This window comes from Aquarana catesbeiana, linkage group LG13, assembly GCF_042186555.1.
Source record: "Aquarana catesbeiana isolate 2022-GZ linkage group LG13, ASM4218655v1, whole genome shotgun sequence".
NCBI lineage: Eukaryota > Metazoa > Chordata > Amphibia > Anura > Ranidae > Aquarana > Aquarana catesbeiana.
The window spans coordinates 94,831,090-94,849,247 of record NC_133336.1 but is presented as its reverse complement, the minus strand read 5'-3'; the positions used below and the strand labels follow the sequence as shown (position 1 = coordinate 94,849,247).

Genomic DNA, 18,158 nt, shown 5'->3' with positions numbered 1-18,158 from the left:
CTTCACTGTGTTCCATGGTATAGCTAATGCCTTAGAAATTCTTTTGTACCCATCTCCTGAATGATACCTTTTATCAATGAGATCCCTTTGATGATTTGGAAGCGCTCTGCAGACTGTAGGATGCGACTAAGAAAATGTCAGGAAAGACCTACCAGAACAGCTGAAATTTATTTGGGTTTAATCAGAGGCACTTTAAATGATGGCAGGTGTGTACTGACTCATATTTAACCACTTGCCGACCAGCCACCGCAGTTTTACTGTGGCAGAATGGCACGGCTGGTTGTGTTATGTCGCTTCGCCCTGTGGCCACTAGGGCGCCCGCTGCTCGCCCACAGAGCCGATGCAAGTGCCCGGTGGTCGCGATCATCGCCGGGGTCCCGCAATTGCTCATGGCACACCGGTTTTCTTAGTGGAGGAGACTGATCGTCTGTTCATACAGAGTATGAACAGCGATCTGTCATCTTCCCTACACAGTCCCCTCCCCCCTTCACAGTTAGAACACACACTAAGGAACACAATTAACCCCTTGATTGCCCCCTAGTATTAACCACTTCCCTGCCAGTGACATTTTTACAGTACTGATTGCTGTATAAATGGCAATGGTCCCAAAAATGTGTCAAAAGTGTCCGATGTGTCCGCTATAATGTCGCAGTTATAAAAAAAAAAAAAAAAAAAAAAAAACGCAGATCACCGCCATTACTAGTAAAAAAAGTTAAGAAAAATGCCATAAAACTATCCCCTATTTTGTAGACCCTATAAATTTTTGGTGCTAAACAATCAATATGCGCTCATTGCGATTTTTTTTAACCAAAAATATGTAGAACACATATTGGCCTAAACTGAGAAAAAAAAAAGTACATACATACACACACATTTTATATATATATATATATATATATATATATATATATATCTATATATATAGATATATATATATATATATATCTATATGTATATATATATAGATATATATATATATATATATATAGATATAGATAGATATAGATATATATAATATATCTATATCTATATCTATATCTATATATATAGGGGGTATTTATTATAGCAAAAAGTAAAAATATTGCCTTTTTTTTTTTCAAAATTGTCGCTTTTTTGTTTATAGCGCAAAAAATAAACACCGCAGAGGTGATCAAATACCACCAAAAGCTCCATTTCTGGGGAAAAAAGGATGTCAATTTTGTTTGGGTGCAACGTCGCACGACTGCGCAAATGTCAGTTAAAGCGATGCAGTGCCGAATCGCAAAAAGTACTCTGGTCAGGAAAGGGGTAAAATCTTCCAGGGCTGAAGCGGTTAACATGAGTTTGAATGTGATTGCTTAATTCTGAACACAGCTACAGCCCCAGTTATAAGAGGGCGTGCACACTTAGGCAACCACATTTTATTTTTTTTTTTATTTTTACTTCCCCCCCCTCACCCCTAAAAGATTTTAGTTTGTTTTTCAATTGAGTTGTACAGTTTATAGGTCACATTAAAAGGTGGAAAAAGTTCTGAAATTTATATTTATCTTTGTCTCATTTTTTCTACATCAAAGAAACCTGACGTTTTAACAGGGGTGTGTAGACTTTTTATATCCACTGTATCTCCAACCATAATTTTTTCCTTTTCCAGATTAAAGTCAAAGTTGTTGCAAGCTGCGGTACTGCATTAACCAATATTCACAAATACCGTACATGCAAATGCAGCCTAGTAAAGAGAATTCAGACCTGACAATCTGCACTACAAGTGTGCAGAATGTATTTTCACCAGGTTATCTATTTACCAGGTCTGTTAACAATTACTTATTTATAAGTGTTTTGCTTGGAACAACTAAATAACACTTCATGTATAAAGTGTGGATGAAAAGCAGTTTCCCTATCAGTAACCAATAAGGCTCGGTTCACACGGGGGCGACTTGTCAGGCGACCTAGCCGCCTGACAAGTCGCCTCCCGTTCTGTACAATGGAACCGTTCTAATTGGAGCGACGCAAGTCGCTCCGACTTAGAAGAAAGGTTCCTGTACTACTTTGGGGGCGACTTGCATAGACTTCTATACAGAAGTCGTCTTGCAAGTCGCCCCGGCAGTCGTGTGCAGGTAGCCTCGGTGAGGCGACCTGCAAGTCGTGCCGCCTCTGGTGTGAACCGAGGCCAAGCATCTCCAAAAAAGTTCAACTCTGCCCTAGAAGCAGGAAAGACAGAAGCTTATTGGTTGCTAAGAGGAAAACTGAGACATTTGTTCAGTCAGGCGCTACATACATGAAACTCCCCATTGCCTCTTTTACTTTAACAGCTGTCTGTGATGCCATACAGCCACCAATCAGATTTAAACACGTACTGAAAAATAGGGAAGGGATTGGGTTCCACCCAAACCCAGCCAGTTCGCCATTTGACAAACAAACCTGGCCCAAACTTTTACATGCCCAATTTCTTATCTGTGTGTGTTGCACTCCTACAGGCTGCAAAAGGCTGGGCAAGGGGCATGGCAGCCAATCTGACTATGGGAGATACAGGACCGCTTTACGTTAGCAAGCCAACCTTATCTACAAGAAGGAAGCTCTGATGTGCAAACTGACCACACCATACAGATCTGCTTCTCTGCTTGGTGTAGTCTGATTGCAAAATCAGAATCTGGATACTGGAAGGATCATCAGGTATTTGACAGCAATCAAAGAGAGACAAAAATACAAAAAAAAAATATTTTTGGGGTAATATACACTTTAAACAAAAAAAGACACACATGTCAAAAAAGCTGGGACACTGTGATGATCATGCTATTAGGGCCAGTTCACAGTGCATCTTGAACACGGTGCTGGAAACGCAACCACGTTCTGTTGTGAACTGAACCCCTTAAGCCTGGTACACAAGGCTGAATGTCGGTCGGTTCAATAGGAACTGTCAGACTTTCAGCCCGTGTGTAGGGCAGCCAGTTTGACAGAAGCCAGCTTCTATGCAGATGGGCTCTGATCAGCGCTCTGAGCCAATGGCTCAGAGCGCTGAGCGGAGTGTTCTGGCGGGGGGGCATCCCCCTGTCAGAACACAATAGTTCAGCAGGGGAGATAGCTGTACTAACATCGGATTGTTAGTACAGTACAGCGGCTCCGACCTGAGCTGTCAGTTTTTTTGCAGTTTCTTCAGAGCACATACGCCTGTGATGTCACTGGTTGCATCTACAGTAAATATCTACTAAACAGTGCATGTTTAGGAGATATTTACAGTACCTATAGGTAAGCCTTATTATAGGTGCTCATAAGTTTACATACCCTGGCAGAATTTATAATTTCTTGGCCATTTTTCAGAGAATATGAATGCTAACACAAACTTTTTTCACTCATGGTTAGTGTTTGGCTGAAGCCATTTATCAATCAACTGTGTTTACTCTTTTTAAATCATAATCACAACAGAAACTACCCAAATGACCCTGATCAAAAGTTTACATACCCCAGTTCTTAATACCGTGTATTGCCCCCTTTAACATCAATGACAGCTTGAAGTCTTTTGTGGTATTTGTGGATGAGGCTCTTTAGCTTATCAGATGATAAAGCTGTGCATTCCTCTTGGCAAAAAGCCTCCAGTTCCTGCAAATTCTTGGGCTGTCTTGCATGAACTGCATGTTTGAGATCTCCCCAGAGTGGCTCAATGATATTGAGGTCAGGAGACTGAGATGGCCACGCCAGAACCTTCACTTTATTCTGCTCTAGCCAATGACAGGTCGACTTGGCCTTGTGTTTTGGATCATTGTCATGTTGGAATGTCCAAGTACGACCCATGGGCAGCTTCCTGGCTGATGAATGAAAATGTTCCTCCAGTATTTGATAACATACTGCATTCATCTTGCCATCAATCTTGACCAAATTTCCTGTGCCTTTGTACCTCACACATCCCAAAAACATCAACGATCCACCTTCGTGTTTCACAGTAGGAATGGTGTACCTTTCATCATAGGCCTTGTTGACTCTTATCCAAATGTAGTGTTTATGGTTGTGGCCTAAAAGCTCAATTTTGGTCACATCACTCCAATAGACTTTGCAGGAGAAGGTTTGAGGCTCGTCTCTGTGCTGTTTGGCATATTGTAAGGGGGATACTTTGTGGCATTCGTGTAGTAATGGCTTTCTTCTGGTGACTCGACCATGCAGCCCATCTTTCTTCAAGTGCCTCATTATTGTGCATCTTGAAACAGCCACACTACATGTTTTCAGAGAGTCCTGTATTTCACCTGAAGTTATTTGTGGGTTTTTCTGTGCATCCCGAACAATTTTCCTGGCAGTTGTGGCTGAAATTTTAGTTGGTCTACTTGACCGTGGTTTGGTTTCAACAGTACCCCTCATGTTCCACCTCTTGATTAGAGTTTGAACACTGCCGATTGGAATTCTCAATTCCTTGGATATCTTTTTATATCCCTTTCCTGTTTTATACAGTTCAACTACCATTTCCCGCAGATCCTTTAACAATTCTTTTGCTTTCCCCATGACTCAGAATCCAGAAACGTCAGTGCAGCACTGGATGAAAGATGCAAGGGTCTGTCAGGAGTCCAAAAACGAATTGACCTTTTATGCTAACACACTAATTACAGGCAAACGGATCACAGGTGAGGATGGTTACCTTTAATAGCCATTCCAACCCCTTTGTGTCAACTCGTGTGCATGTTAAATGGCCAATATCACCAGGTTAACTTTTGATCAGGGTCATTTGGGTAGTTCTGTTGTGATTATGATTTAAAAAGAGTAAACACAGTTGATTGATAATGGCTTCAGCCAAACACTAACCATGAGTGAAAGAAAAGTTTTTGTGTTATTCATATTCTCTGAAAACTGGCCAAGAAATCATAAATTCTGCCAAGGTATGTAAACTTAGGAGCACAACTGTATAGGTAAAATTCAAGCATGGGAGTTTACTTCCACTTTAACAGACCAAGCTGTTCAGCAAAAGTGTCAGATGGTTGAGACAAACCATTTAACACTCTCATGGGGTGCCTACAATGGTCAGCTCTTATTTATGTAAAATCTTAAACAAATCTCAAAAAAGAAAAAAAAAATCTGTTGCTGTAACCACTTAAAAAAAAGTGTTAAGCGGGGGCGTGGCCACGGCATGAGTGAGTGAAGACATGGTTCCTCTGAGCTCTGTCGGACCGGCTCGATACACCGCTTGTATGGCAGCTTTCCTGGGGGGACAGACACGATACAACATGCCCCCGAAGCGCAAGATGTCCCCGCAAACACAGCGGACCCCACGGGGACGATCTGAATCGATGGATAACTTTTCCGGGACTCGCAGAGGAGCGTCAGGTACTTCCAAAAAGGCACCCGGTGAGCACCCTGCCCGGGCGGCCTACCCATCAGCTCTCCACACATGCCGCTGCTGTCTCTTCCTCCCCCCTCCTCTCCCTCTGGGTCCGATAGCTTAGACAGGCAGCCTGAGGTGGGTGATGCCTGGGAGACACAGACATCCGCTCTCACATCTTATCCCTCCCCACTAAGGCTGACCTGGAGAGATTTGTTCACAGTTTGGAAAAGGCATTCCGTCAGGACATTGAAGCACTGCAGGCAGACACAGCTCATCTGGGAGGAAGGGTAGAGGCCCTGGAGACACAGTGGGAAGAAACCACCCCTGCCATACAGGCCCTCTCTGATAGATGTATAATGCAAGACCGCAAAATTAACTCCTTGCTAGATCAAATGGATTATTTTGAGAACAGGAGCCGCAGAGTTAACATCTGCATCAGAGGCCTGCCTAAAGCCAAGGCCCGAAAGATATAGTACCCACTCTGCAAGGGGTCTACAAGCAAATACTAGGCCGCCATGCACCTGACCAAACAGAAATTGACAGAGCCCACAGAGCCATGCGGCCCCCCTCTGAAGATCCTCATAAGCCCAGGGACATTATCTGTAAATTACACAAATATTCACTGAAGGAGCGCGTTATGTTTCAAGTGAGGGGTGTCCGCCATGTGGATTTCGATGGCGCCAAACTAACCTTCTTCCCTGATCTTTCTAGACACATGCTTATGCAACGTCGTGCCCTCAAGCCACTATTGGAAGTTTTACAGGACGTCCAAATGACTTACAGATGGGGCTTTCTATTCAGCCTCTCAACCACTAAAGATGGCAAGCAGTTCACATTGCGGAACAAGGATGATTTAGCCCAGTTCCTGGACTCCCTTGGACTGCCCCCTGTTGACATCCCTGACTGGAGAACGTTGCCGGAGATACATCTCCCATCCTGCCCAGATCCTTGGCGTCCAGCCCGCCACAGAAGACGCAACGGACCCAGGAGGGGTCCCTCTGGTCAAGTATCCATCCCCGTGGAAGACAACCTGATCGGCTGAACTGTCGACTTCCAAGCCACTTTTGGAGTAACATTCACACATAACCCCCCCCCCCAGCTGCTGTACTACCTATGTGTACTATACCTGCAATAACTGAGGTTTGTTTTTTAGGCTCTAGTCCATGCCTGTTATGTTGCCACTTCTCATTGTTGCCTAGATGGGCATGCTGCGGGTCTCTCTCTTTCGGTCGGAGGCCTGGTTGCTCCACTACATATCTTCTCATCATGGCCTCCCTGAAAGTCGTATCGTATAACGTGCATGGCCTGGGATCTTCCTCGAAACGTGGCAAGTTGTGACTTGAGACGAAACGTTTGGAGGTACACATCCTTTTTTTGCAGGAAACGCACTTCCGCACTGACTCGGTCCCCCGCCTCTCTACTCACCTATACAAAATCATGGTATCTCAGTAATTCCACCTGTCCCAAATCCGGGGGGGGTTGCCATAGCAGTCCATAAGAAATGCCCCTTTGTACTGGCGGACCAATTGATAGACCCCAATGGTAGGTTTGTCTTCAAAGGCAATATTTTCAATCGTAGGTTTACATTTGCAGCTGTGTACGCCCCGAATAGCAAACAACTGGCCTTTCTGGACTCTATTCTGGGAGGCGACTTTAATGTTAGCCCCAAGCCACTGATAGACTGGCCTGAGGACGTGTCTATCAACTCATTCGCCTTTTTGAAGCACTTTAGGAAGTCCCTACAGACACACCACCTGGTTGATTGTTGGCGACTACTATACCCCACAGGGAGGGATTATAGCTACTTTTCGGCCACCCATAATGTCTATACACGTATAGACCTCTTGGTGATGGACCAGTTTTCCCTTGACTCCTTGGCTGGCGTATCCATCGGCTCCATAACCATATCAGATCATGCCCCAGTTTCCCTGCGCCCTCTGTCTTCGGACACGGGGGGGTGGAGCTGGTGTCTGAATGAAGGTATCCTGGATGAAGCAGTAGCTCAGAAACAGACCTCAAACACCATCTCCCTATACTTCGTGGAAAACAAAGCAGGCGAGGGACATGTACATAATCTCAACACCGCAAATGGATCATCAGTGGTCCACTCCTCAGTACCTCAATTGGTAAACAATTAGAAGGTCCCATCTTCCCGTCGGAAATTGAGGCGGTTATTAAAGACCTCACCAAAGGAAAAAGTCCCGGCCCCGACGGCCTTACAATGCTTACTATAAGAAATTTCCGTCCCTACTGTCCGGCCCCATGTGTACCTATTTTACGGCACTAGCTTTGGGTACTGCGAAGCCCAGAGAGGCACTGATGGCACAGTCCTCCCGAAGGAGGGAAAAGACCACACCATACCCAGGAATTATAGGCCTATTCCTCTTTTGAATACTGACGTAAAAATACTAGCTATAATTTTGGCCAATAGACTCAAACCAATCCTCCCGACCGTCATACATACCAACCAGACGAGGTTTATCATGGGAAGGGAAGCCAGGGACAATTCTAATAGAGCACTCCAACTAATCCACTGGGTCGAGTCACAGACAGGGACACATCCCTGTCTCTTGCTCTCCACTGATGCTGAGAAGGCATTGACAGGGTGGACTGGACTTACATGCAGACAGTGTTGACCAGACTTGGCTTAGGCCCAAACATGCTATCGTGGATATCCTCCTTTTACAGTTCTCCGACGGCCAGGTTAAAGGTGAATGGGGTACTGTCTGATGCATTTCCAATCTGCAATGGAACACGCCAGGGAAGTCTTCTCCCCCCCCCCCCCCCCCTCATTTTTGCACTGACCCTCGAACCACTGCTTAATAAGATCCACTTGAATAGTGCCATCAAAGGCTTCATGGTAGGGCCGACGGAACATAAACAATCTGCCTATGCAGATGACGTCTTATTCTATGTCATAGACCCCTAATTTTGCTAACCAATATCATGGCCGAATTGAAAGACTTTAACCTACCGTCCAATTTAAAAATAAACTACAACAAATCGGAGATCCTGTCCCTGAATATACCTACGGGTTTGCGTACACAGCTGCAAACCTCTTTCTCCTTCACCTTGTATCAAACCTCACTAAAATACCTGGGGGTTTACCTACCCACAAGCTGCTCCCAGCTTTATAATTGCAATTATGTACCGCTACTTTCCGCTATAAGAACAGACCTAAAGAACTGGGACAGAACTGCTTTTTCATGAATGGGCCGAGTCAGTATATGAAAGATGAATGTGTTGCCACACATTCCGTTTTTCCAGATGGTGCCTTTCCCACTGCCCGGACCTTTCTTCTCAACCCTCAACAGCCTGTTTCTACAATATATATGGCAGGGGAAAAGCCCCGGGTTGGCCCTTAGCACGATACGTCCTAAATTTAATAGGGGTATGGGTGTCCCGGTGGTTCGTAGAATACTATGAGGCAATCGCACTACAACGCATTTTGGATTGGTACCATAAGGTAACTCTTAAGCTCTGGGTACCACTTGACAAGTTCCTGGCTGGCCGGAATTTGTCACATGCCCCATGGGTCCCTCGGGAGAATAGGGGACTTTTTGCGCTGGTCTCTCCCATGGCCGCCCACAACCTGGCAATTTGGGATGCCCTGAACAGGAAAGGAAAACTCGCTCCTCCAATTTCCCCCCTTGCTCCCCTAGGTGGCTTCCCCTGGTTTGCTCTGGGGGAACACCCCTTTTTCCGGGCCTGGGCGGCTGATGGAGAGTTCACATGTGGAAGATTTATACAGGACCAGGGTCTACTACCGCTGGCCTCACTGAGAACGCAATATGGTACCTTCCCCGATGGACGATTGGAGCTATAGACAGCTCCAGCACTTTTTACACAGTCTGCCCCAGGGAGTCAGATATCCCACTATGGCATCTCCCTTTGAACGGCTTTGCATGTCAACTTTGGCTATCCCACACACGATTTCTGTACTATACAATTTATTACAATAATTGAATAACGAAGGGAAGCCGAGATACATTGGGGAATGAGAGAGAGACCTTCAGCATATCTTTATCGAGACTCAGTTAGACCAATTACATCGTCTCACACACTCGAGCTCAGTGGATACGAAAATGCAGGAAAATAGTTATAAAGTTTTGACCAGGTGGTAGAGTCCCTTCTAAACTTGCCAAGATATACCCATCCACATCAGACACCTGTTGGAGAGGATGTGGCCTTAGGGGCACATTCCTCCATACATGGTGGGAGTGCCCCAGATTGCGGCCTTTCTGGCTAGACATCCACACACAGATTAAGATTATTTTAGACATAGAACTCCCGGACTCCCCGTTGGAATCCCTGCTGCATGTTCCTACCACTCCTCTCAGCCAATACCGCAAATCGGTACTACCACATCTACTCAATGCGGCTAGGAGACTGATTCCGATATATTGGAAGAAATCACAAATCCCTACACGCACCTAGTGAATAACATCATGGCGGAGGAGGAGTGGATGGCCAAATGTAGAGACAGGTATGAAAAGTTTTATTCATGCTGAGCCACTTGGATACATTACTGGGGCAAAACCACACCAGGGACCCCGGGACCCCTACTGGCAGCAGACGGCCCTGATTAATGGGGTCGGGCTGTGGGAGTATAGGGGTCACACTGGAATAACTTGACAAAGTAAGCAGCATAATTAACAAGCCTATTTTAACTCATTTTCTTCTACAATGTTTGTAGGTATTTTTCTTTTTTACTTTTCATTTTATTTTTACTATGTTTTTGTTTTTTGTTATCTACGTCATTGCTCTGCCTCTCTGGGCACTTCCAGTACTCTGCCCTTATTTGAAGGTCCACACCATCATCTATGGTATTTTTGGGAGGTTTTGACAGGGGTACTTCATTGATGTTTGAGTTCATATGACATAGTTGAAATATGATGTTCCTCATACCCTTTTGGTAATTTTTCTTTTTGCCTGTCCCGAAATGACCTAAATGGACTAATATGTAGAGCTCAGAGAAGGACTCCGTGAGTATGTTCCTATGACCATTTGTATGTTCTGTTTTACGTCCCTTTCTATGTTATCCTATTTCAAAATAAAGATTACATAAACAAAACAAAAAAAAAAGTGTTAAGCTTTCATTTGTTAGTCAAGTCCATATAAATCTACCCTTCCCCCAGACTAACGATTCTGCTGTCCGATGGTGTGTCTGTTCCACCATCCAGAGTGGATCCATCCTTAGGACAGGAAGTGTGTTATTGGCCAGATCATACAAGAAAAAAAAAATGGAGCCTGTTCACACATCTCTGTGGCGGCCACTAAATGGATTGCACAAGGGTCCTGTGCATCTGTTGTTCCGTTTCAGGTTGGAATTCAGGCAAAAATTTGGGCCTGATTCGTCCCTTGAAATGGAGAACAGAGACGCACCGGACCACTGATGTCAGCTGCGTCCGCACGAAGCGTGAATCCAGCCTAAAAAAAAAGGAATCTAACTGGTCACAATGAGGAAAGTCTCCACTTTTACATGTATGCTAAGACCCCATTCACACAGGGGCAACACGACTTGCAGGTCGCCTCAGCGAGGCGACCTGCAAACGACTACCCAGGCGACTTGCAAAACGACTTCTGCATAGAAGTCTATGCAAGTCGCCCCCGAAGTCGTACAGGAACCTTTTTCTAAGTCGGAGCGACTTGCGTCGCTCCCCTTAGAACGGCTCCATAGTACAGAACGGGAGGCGACTTGTCAGGCGACTAGGTCGCCTGACAAGTCGTCCCTGTGTGAATGGGGTCTAAAAGTAAACACTTAATTACACCTACGTACCAGGACAGCTGGGTGTTAGAAATCTTGTGAGAATGTGTTCCAGCACAGTGCAGGAGCACATTCTGGTGGGATTTTAAACAACAAAATTTCCCAGAATGTAGTGCTCAGCAACAGTGATGTCACCAGCACCCCCTGAGAATTCAGAGGTAGTTTCTTTCTCTTAAAACGCTGCATTTTTTTTTTTTTTTTAAATCAAACTGTCAATGTAGATAAAATAAATCTGCACCCACAAACAGCTCCACCAATCTCTGTTCTACTTTACTAACCTTTAAGGAGTTTCCGGTGTGAAGCAATTTTTTTAGGATCAGACCTAAAAGATAGAAGTACATGTACACATTATAAAGTAAACAGCTAAAACACAAGGTGATTTAAACAAACCCAAAAAACTGCATTTAAAACATTTGGAGATCAAGCCAAACACAAATTCATTTTCGTTTTGTGTGGCCGTTGTATAGCAAACTCATGCCAACTTCTTAAATCTCTTGGGGACTCCATTGTGGGTGTGCCCCTTCCTAAACTCCTAACTTGGCCCAACTACTGTAGGCACTGCAAAGTCAATGATGGCATCCCAGTTAATGGGTTGACTCCTATAGTGCACAGTAAACCATTGTAAGAAAGGGACGCCTTTGTCATAGCACTGTTGTAGCCCGGTTTTAGGCATTTTTGTCCTTTAACCACTTGCCAACTGGGTACTTTTACCCCCTTCCTGACCAGGCCAGCTTTCAGCGCTGTCGCACTTTGAATGACAATTGTGCTGTCATGCAACACTGTACCCAAAAAAAAAAAAAAAAATCACACAAATAGAGCTCTCTTTAGGTGGTATTTAATCACCACTGGGTTTTATTTTTTGCTAAATAAATTAAAAGAAAAAAAAAATTTTTTTTCATAGTTTGTCATTACATTTTGGAAACAGGTCATTTTTGTCCTTCACTGATGTGCCCAGATGAGGCTACACCGATGGGCACTGATAATCAGTGTACATGTCCCTTTTAGAGAAGCCAGCTAAATCAGTGTCCCGATTATCAGTGTACATGTCCCTTTTAAAGAAGCCAGCTATCGGCCATCTTCTCCTCTCCTCATGCTGTCAGCATGAGGAAAGGAGTGCCGATAACCGGCTTCTTTTTACATCTGTGATCAGCTGCGATTGGACACAGCTGATCACATGGTAAAGAGCTGCTGATTGGCTCTTAACCTCAATCTGTAATCAGCAGTGTCCTATCTGCCTCTCAGAACTAGCTGTCTGCGCTGTAGCCGTAATTTGGCTATAGCGTGGTCGGCAAGTGGTGAAAGTACAGCTGAGAACATATTTTATGCTATAGTAGAAGCCGTTTAACTAGCTGTCCCTGATAGTCAGATGATCAGGAGATACGCTCATTGGCTCCTGGCCATTACTGTTACTGTCCAAAGAACACAAGTCACTACTACAGACACTAATACAGAACCTCCACCCAAAAAAAAAAAAAATGAATCAATGAACTTAAAGCAGAACTTCACTCTCCCAATCAACATTGATTGCTTTTAATCCTCATGCTGCTAGCATTAGTAAATAGATAAGTAAATATGAACTATTTTACGGTTTTAAACTTATTTTTTACATTTCTTCAGGTACTGGTTTCCATGCCTAGGCAAATGATTTCATACATCCCAGGAGTCTTCAGGAGGGGTTTTCTCAGCTAAGCGCACTCTCCTGTATGGATGCCTGAGCTAAGGGCAGATGGACTGCAGGAGGTAAAAGCTAAATGAATCATCTGCCTCTACTCAAGATGGCCACGTTATGTTGGTACTGCTTTGGGAAGGCCCAACAAAAGGCAAGGCAAAATGGGTTGTTCCCTATGATTCCAGTTTTATACCACTGCGCTAAAGCGGTGTGTACTGAAAAAAATAGTGCAGCATGCAATGCTTTTATAGGCGCAGCATGAAACATCACAATCCAGCCAACAGATTTCAATATAATGTCACTTTCTAACAATTTAATAAAAAGTTTGCACCAAAAAAACTAAGTAAACAGTGCAATGTGCCTTCACCACACACCAGCATTCTAATGCAACTGCTGGTGTGAACAAGCCCTTCTGGGGTTAAAATATTTTATTCCATAGGATAAAAATTATATTATATATATATATATATATTATATTGCACTAGTATACTGTGCCAAAGATTCAGAGTTCAGTTAGGGCATTTCACACTGATCTTTAGTCATATATAAACACAGCTGTGCTTCCCTAATACATATTCAGAAGAATACATATAAATAAAACCTGTAGGCTTAGAAATATAAATGTCCTCTGGATTTTTGTTCATAGATATAAATCACTAAAATATCTCCAAAGATGAACGGAAAAAGTTCCAAGAGGGGGCAGGCAAGCTCCATCACGACCAGGAAGTAGCAGAGCTCTGCCCAATCAGAACAGCCCAGCATTTGTGGACAGAGGGGGCAGCAAAAGCTGCGGTTGGCATGTCCAGTCCCCTTTAGAAAAGGCACTTTATGCCTGTAAGCAAGTTTCTTTTTTTTGTCCCCTTTTTCTAAGTGACAGAGACTCTAATAACTACATGTGTCACTTTTCTGGCTGTGCAGTGTAGAAAATGTGTGCAAACCACAAGATTAGCTGTATTCAATTACAACCCCTTTTGGCAAATACAACAGTAATCATGTCAACTGTGTATTTAGACATATAACTTGAGTTTATTTATTACAGGTACTTACATAGCATTGCTAATTTAAGCAGCACTTAACATAATGCACGTATCAGTGCCTGTCCTCAAGGAGCTCACAGTGTGTCAGTGGATATCTCCCCCCCCCCCCCCCCCCCCCACCAAACACAAAATACCCTGGTGCATGCAGCTCTGCATGTGGATATAAAAACATGACTTAAAGCGGAGCTCCAGGCTTCTTTAGCTGGAAGTGGGAGCGGGTACCTGTCAAAACCAGGTAACCCACTAACACACCCCCCCCCCACCCCCCGGAGTGGCAGAGCAGAGGGGGAGGGGGAAGGCAAACAAGCGGAGCTACCCCTTTTTGGTGGAGCTTTGCCTTCAATACAAAATTAAATATACAAATAATACCAAGTAAAGAATGTTTACCTTGTTTTCAACCACCTCATAAAAGCAGAAAGTGAAAACTAATGTTGGAGGTCTCGGTCAGAGCCACAAAGATCTCCTGCAGTGGTCTTTGGCACCCTCCATTTTATATTGGTGACCACTAAACCCTTGAGACAATTTCTAGATGTCAGAAGGAAATTATAGGTGCTCACCTCACACTTTACCTACGTCAGGTTTAAACCAGCGTCTGTGTTCAGAGACTGCAACTCGGCCTATGTACTAAAGACCCGCACCACCAATACACACATTGCTGTGTCTGTCTTAACTATACATCTTTGCTATATACAATATATAATATGTCCATGTACTGTCTGATATATGTGTGATCTATGCCAATGGCTGCTTATACCTTATAAAATGTAAAGAACACCCCGCTTCAAAAATGTAAACCTCAAGCAAACAATGCATATCCAGCTGCAGCTCACAACATGTACCCTAGTACATGGATGCCACTAAATCTCAAAAGAAAAAAAAAGCTGCCCTACCTAGTGAAATTCAAAACAAGCATAGGTCACTCCCACACCACACATAGCGATTTGCCATTGTGACATGTTTCAGGAGCATATCTCTCTTTCTCAAGTCTTAAGCAGGCTGCGTTCTTGAGACATTAGGTTTGTGATGAAATGCGTAGAGGTGGGACTTCCAGTTTTCCATTTCTGCTCAGTGGAATGCATGCTAGCTCCAGGACTTAACGGAGCAGCAGAATCTTCCTGATACTAAGTGTTCTGGTCATACCGGGTGCCGGAGGGGCACCTATTATTGTGAGTTCATGTCTATCATTTTAATTCAAGCAGTTTTAAAATAAAGATGGGGAGCATTGATATTTCTATCTGTCTGTGTTTGCGATAAATTTTGAACATGTGAATGAACATTCCTGTGGCGGTTTGCCCCATGCCTCTTGGGGGTGACCTTTTCTGGAGGAGAATTTTTCATCATAAGTGCTGACAGACCTTCTTACTAATAATAAGTAAGCGGTCAATGAAAGTTGGTGAGTGGGCTTTTTTTTTTTTTTTTTTTTTTTAAAGAGGCACATTGTCTTGGGCATTTCAAGGTGGTGAAGAGTAGGCATTTAAAGGGCACTTGGCCAACCAGGCAGGACTTTTTTTGGCACATATATTTTTTACTGACTTTTGGCACAATAGATTAATTGGATTTAATGGCTTGGTTCATGTTTTATCCACATTAATGAATTGTAACTCCACTTTTGCTGAGCAAAAAAAAAAAAAAAATCCCCTCTGGGTGAATGTACATTGCAGGGATTTTTTTAACAAACTTTGTTGCAAATTCCTACCTTTTGCTATTCTGAAGAAATTAATCTGTATGGGAGTGGTTTTATAATTATCAGTCAGTTGCTGTACCTGCAGGGCTTTAATGAGAAAATTGGCAGGGTCTGCATTGCTTTAAATGTGATTTCCCTTTGAGAGTAGCTCACCAAGTTTTTGTTGCAGAGACTGCCAAAAATCTGACTTGTATCTTAGTGCCGACTTGTGGGAAAATTTGTATTTTTGTTTTCATTTGCTATATTTTTTCCCACAAAAGTGTTGTTACCCTTTAAGAATGTGTGTGTTATTTGAACTATTTTTTGAGGGATTTTTATCTTCATATTGCATCATATCAATTGTTGTACGTTATGATTTCATATTTAGTAAATGTGTATAACAACACATCAATATATTAATATTTAGAGGGCACTTTATATGCATTTGTATTGAAGTTCAGTAGGTAGTGCAGTTCTCTTTTTTTTTTTAGTATTTATTGCCTATACCTGCCTAGAACATCAATGATACCTCCACAGAGTAGTTAAAAAACATGAGTATAATACATAGGAATTTCCCCAAGTTTAAGAACTTTAAAAACATGTGAAACACAAAAATACACCTGTTTTAGTAGATCACACAGCAACATTGCTGCCCTGTTCAGTTCTCCTTTCCGGGCTACAGAACACCCCCTCCAACTCCTCATCTTTATATTGTAAGCTCTGTCATGCAGTGCCCTCCTAACTCTGGCATTCTAAGTATAATTCTCTCTCTCTATTTCAAACCATTGGCACTATATTAATCCTGTACAATAACATAATGGAAAGGTGTTCTGTAGTCTAGTAAAGTAGGCATGAAAACACTACTTGGGATTTCAGTGCAGCAGAGTTGTCAGTCTAAACATGAGCTCACTGGATTTCTGGCAGAGATGTACAGGTACTTTTCTGTACTTTTCTGTACTTGCAGCCTTTTTAAAGAGACAAAACATGTGAAAATGTGCAAGTATTGCAGTGATACACTTTTTTTTTTCTTGCCCAGGCATAATATTTAACTGGCTAGTATTTGCAAGTGAAGGGATAGACAGCAGCTAATACTGCCCTTAATAACTGAGTTCTGGAACAGTTTAATTTTTTTTTTCTGTTCACCTTATTATCCAGGGGAGGACATCAGCAATAGGCATCAACTTTACTTTATTAGCATTAGTGCATAAAATGCATTAGGCTTCCATACTGCATCTGTTGGGAACAATCTAAAATTCTTGTTTGCCGCCTGTTTCCTGTTTCAAGTGTAAGTCTTCCATTATGGAATTGTTTTTTTAAGGGTTACTACACATTATACTGAAATTACTGAAGAACCCAGTGGCAGCTGAAGTGATATGACACATTCTATGCCATTCATGTTTTTTTTATACCAAATGTACTGCCTCAGACTGTGGGAATGATGCGGGGGAAAGACAAACTTTAGGACGGTTATACAGCATGTTACTCTAGCATATGAAACACAGCTAAAATGCTTTGCTAGAATTTTTTATAACCGCACACACAGATCTTGCTCATCATGAAGATGCAGCTGCACTGATAAGGATCATGAGTAGATTAGATCTGCTTATTTGCAAAAAAAAAAATAACCATGCAACGTCATATGAAATTTCACAAACAGATGGGAAATGGGAGCATAAAACTTTTAATAAAAGTGTCATAGTAAACAGGATGTTTTATTTTATTTAACCACTTCAGATTTACCCCTTAATGACCAGATCATTTTTTTGCGATATGGCACTGCGTTATTTTAACTGACAATTGCGCGGTTGCGCGACACTGTACCCAAACAAAATTGACGTTGCTCTTTTCCCACAAATAGAGCTTTCCTTTGGTGGCATTTGATCATCTCTGCGGTTTTTATTTTTTGTGCTATAAACAAAAAAAGACCGACAAAAAAAAAAAACACACAATATTTTTTACTTTCTGCTATAATACAAATCCCCAAAAATATATATGAAAAAAAATGTATTCATTAGTTTAGGCCAATATGTATGCTACATATTTTTGGGAGAAAAAAAAACAAAGTGTATATTGATTGGTTTGCGCAAAAAAGTTATAGCGTCTACAAAATAGGGAATAGATTTATGGCATTTTTTTTTACTAGCAATGGCAGTGATCAGCGATTTTTAGCGGGATTGCGGCAGACAGATCGGACACCTGACATTTTTGGGAACCAGTGACATTAATACTGTGATCAGTGCTAAAAACATGCACTGACATTGTACTAATGGCACTGGCAAGGAAGGGGTTAACAACAACAGGGGCGATCAAGGGGTTAAATGTGTTCCCAGTTTGTGATTAACTGTATGGGGGACTGTGTGACTGGGGAAGCACACAGATCCGTCTTCCTGCTTAGCAAGAAAACAGATCTCAGTGTCATTCCCTGACAGAACGGAGATCTGCCTTGTTTACTTCGGCAGATCTCTGTTCTGTCACTGTGGGGAACATCAAGTCCGCCAGACCTGTAATTGGCGCCCCCGCTGGCCAATCGGAGCACGCTCCCAGGAATGCTAATGCACAAATCGCCGTACCGGTACGGCAATTTGCAAAGTCGAGCCACCTTGCCACAGTACAAGGTGGGTGGTCGGCAAGTAGTTAACACACACTTTGGGCAGTGGACATTATATGCCTCACCTAGGTTTTTCACCTACATATGGTAAGGGGCTCCAGAGAAAATGACTGACACATACTGAAGAAAAAAAAAA

General features: G+C 42.9%; 1 protein-coding gene across 1 annotated transcript in view; it reads right to left on the bottom strand.

Annotated features, from left to right (window-relative positions):
- RALGAPA1 (Ral GTPase activating protein catalytic subunit alpha 1) overlaps positions 1–18,158 on the bottom strand; it is a 474,136-nt gene that overhangs the window by 378,886 nt on the left and 77,092 nt on the right. Inside the window, 1 exon segment of the mRNA XM_073610203.1 lies at positions 11,324–11,367. Coding sequence (XP_073466304.1) covers positions 11,324–11,367 — 44 coding nt within the window.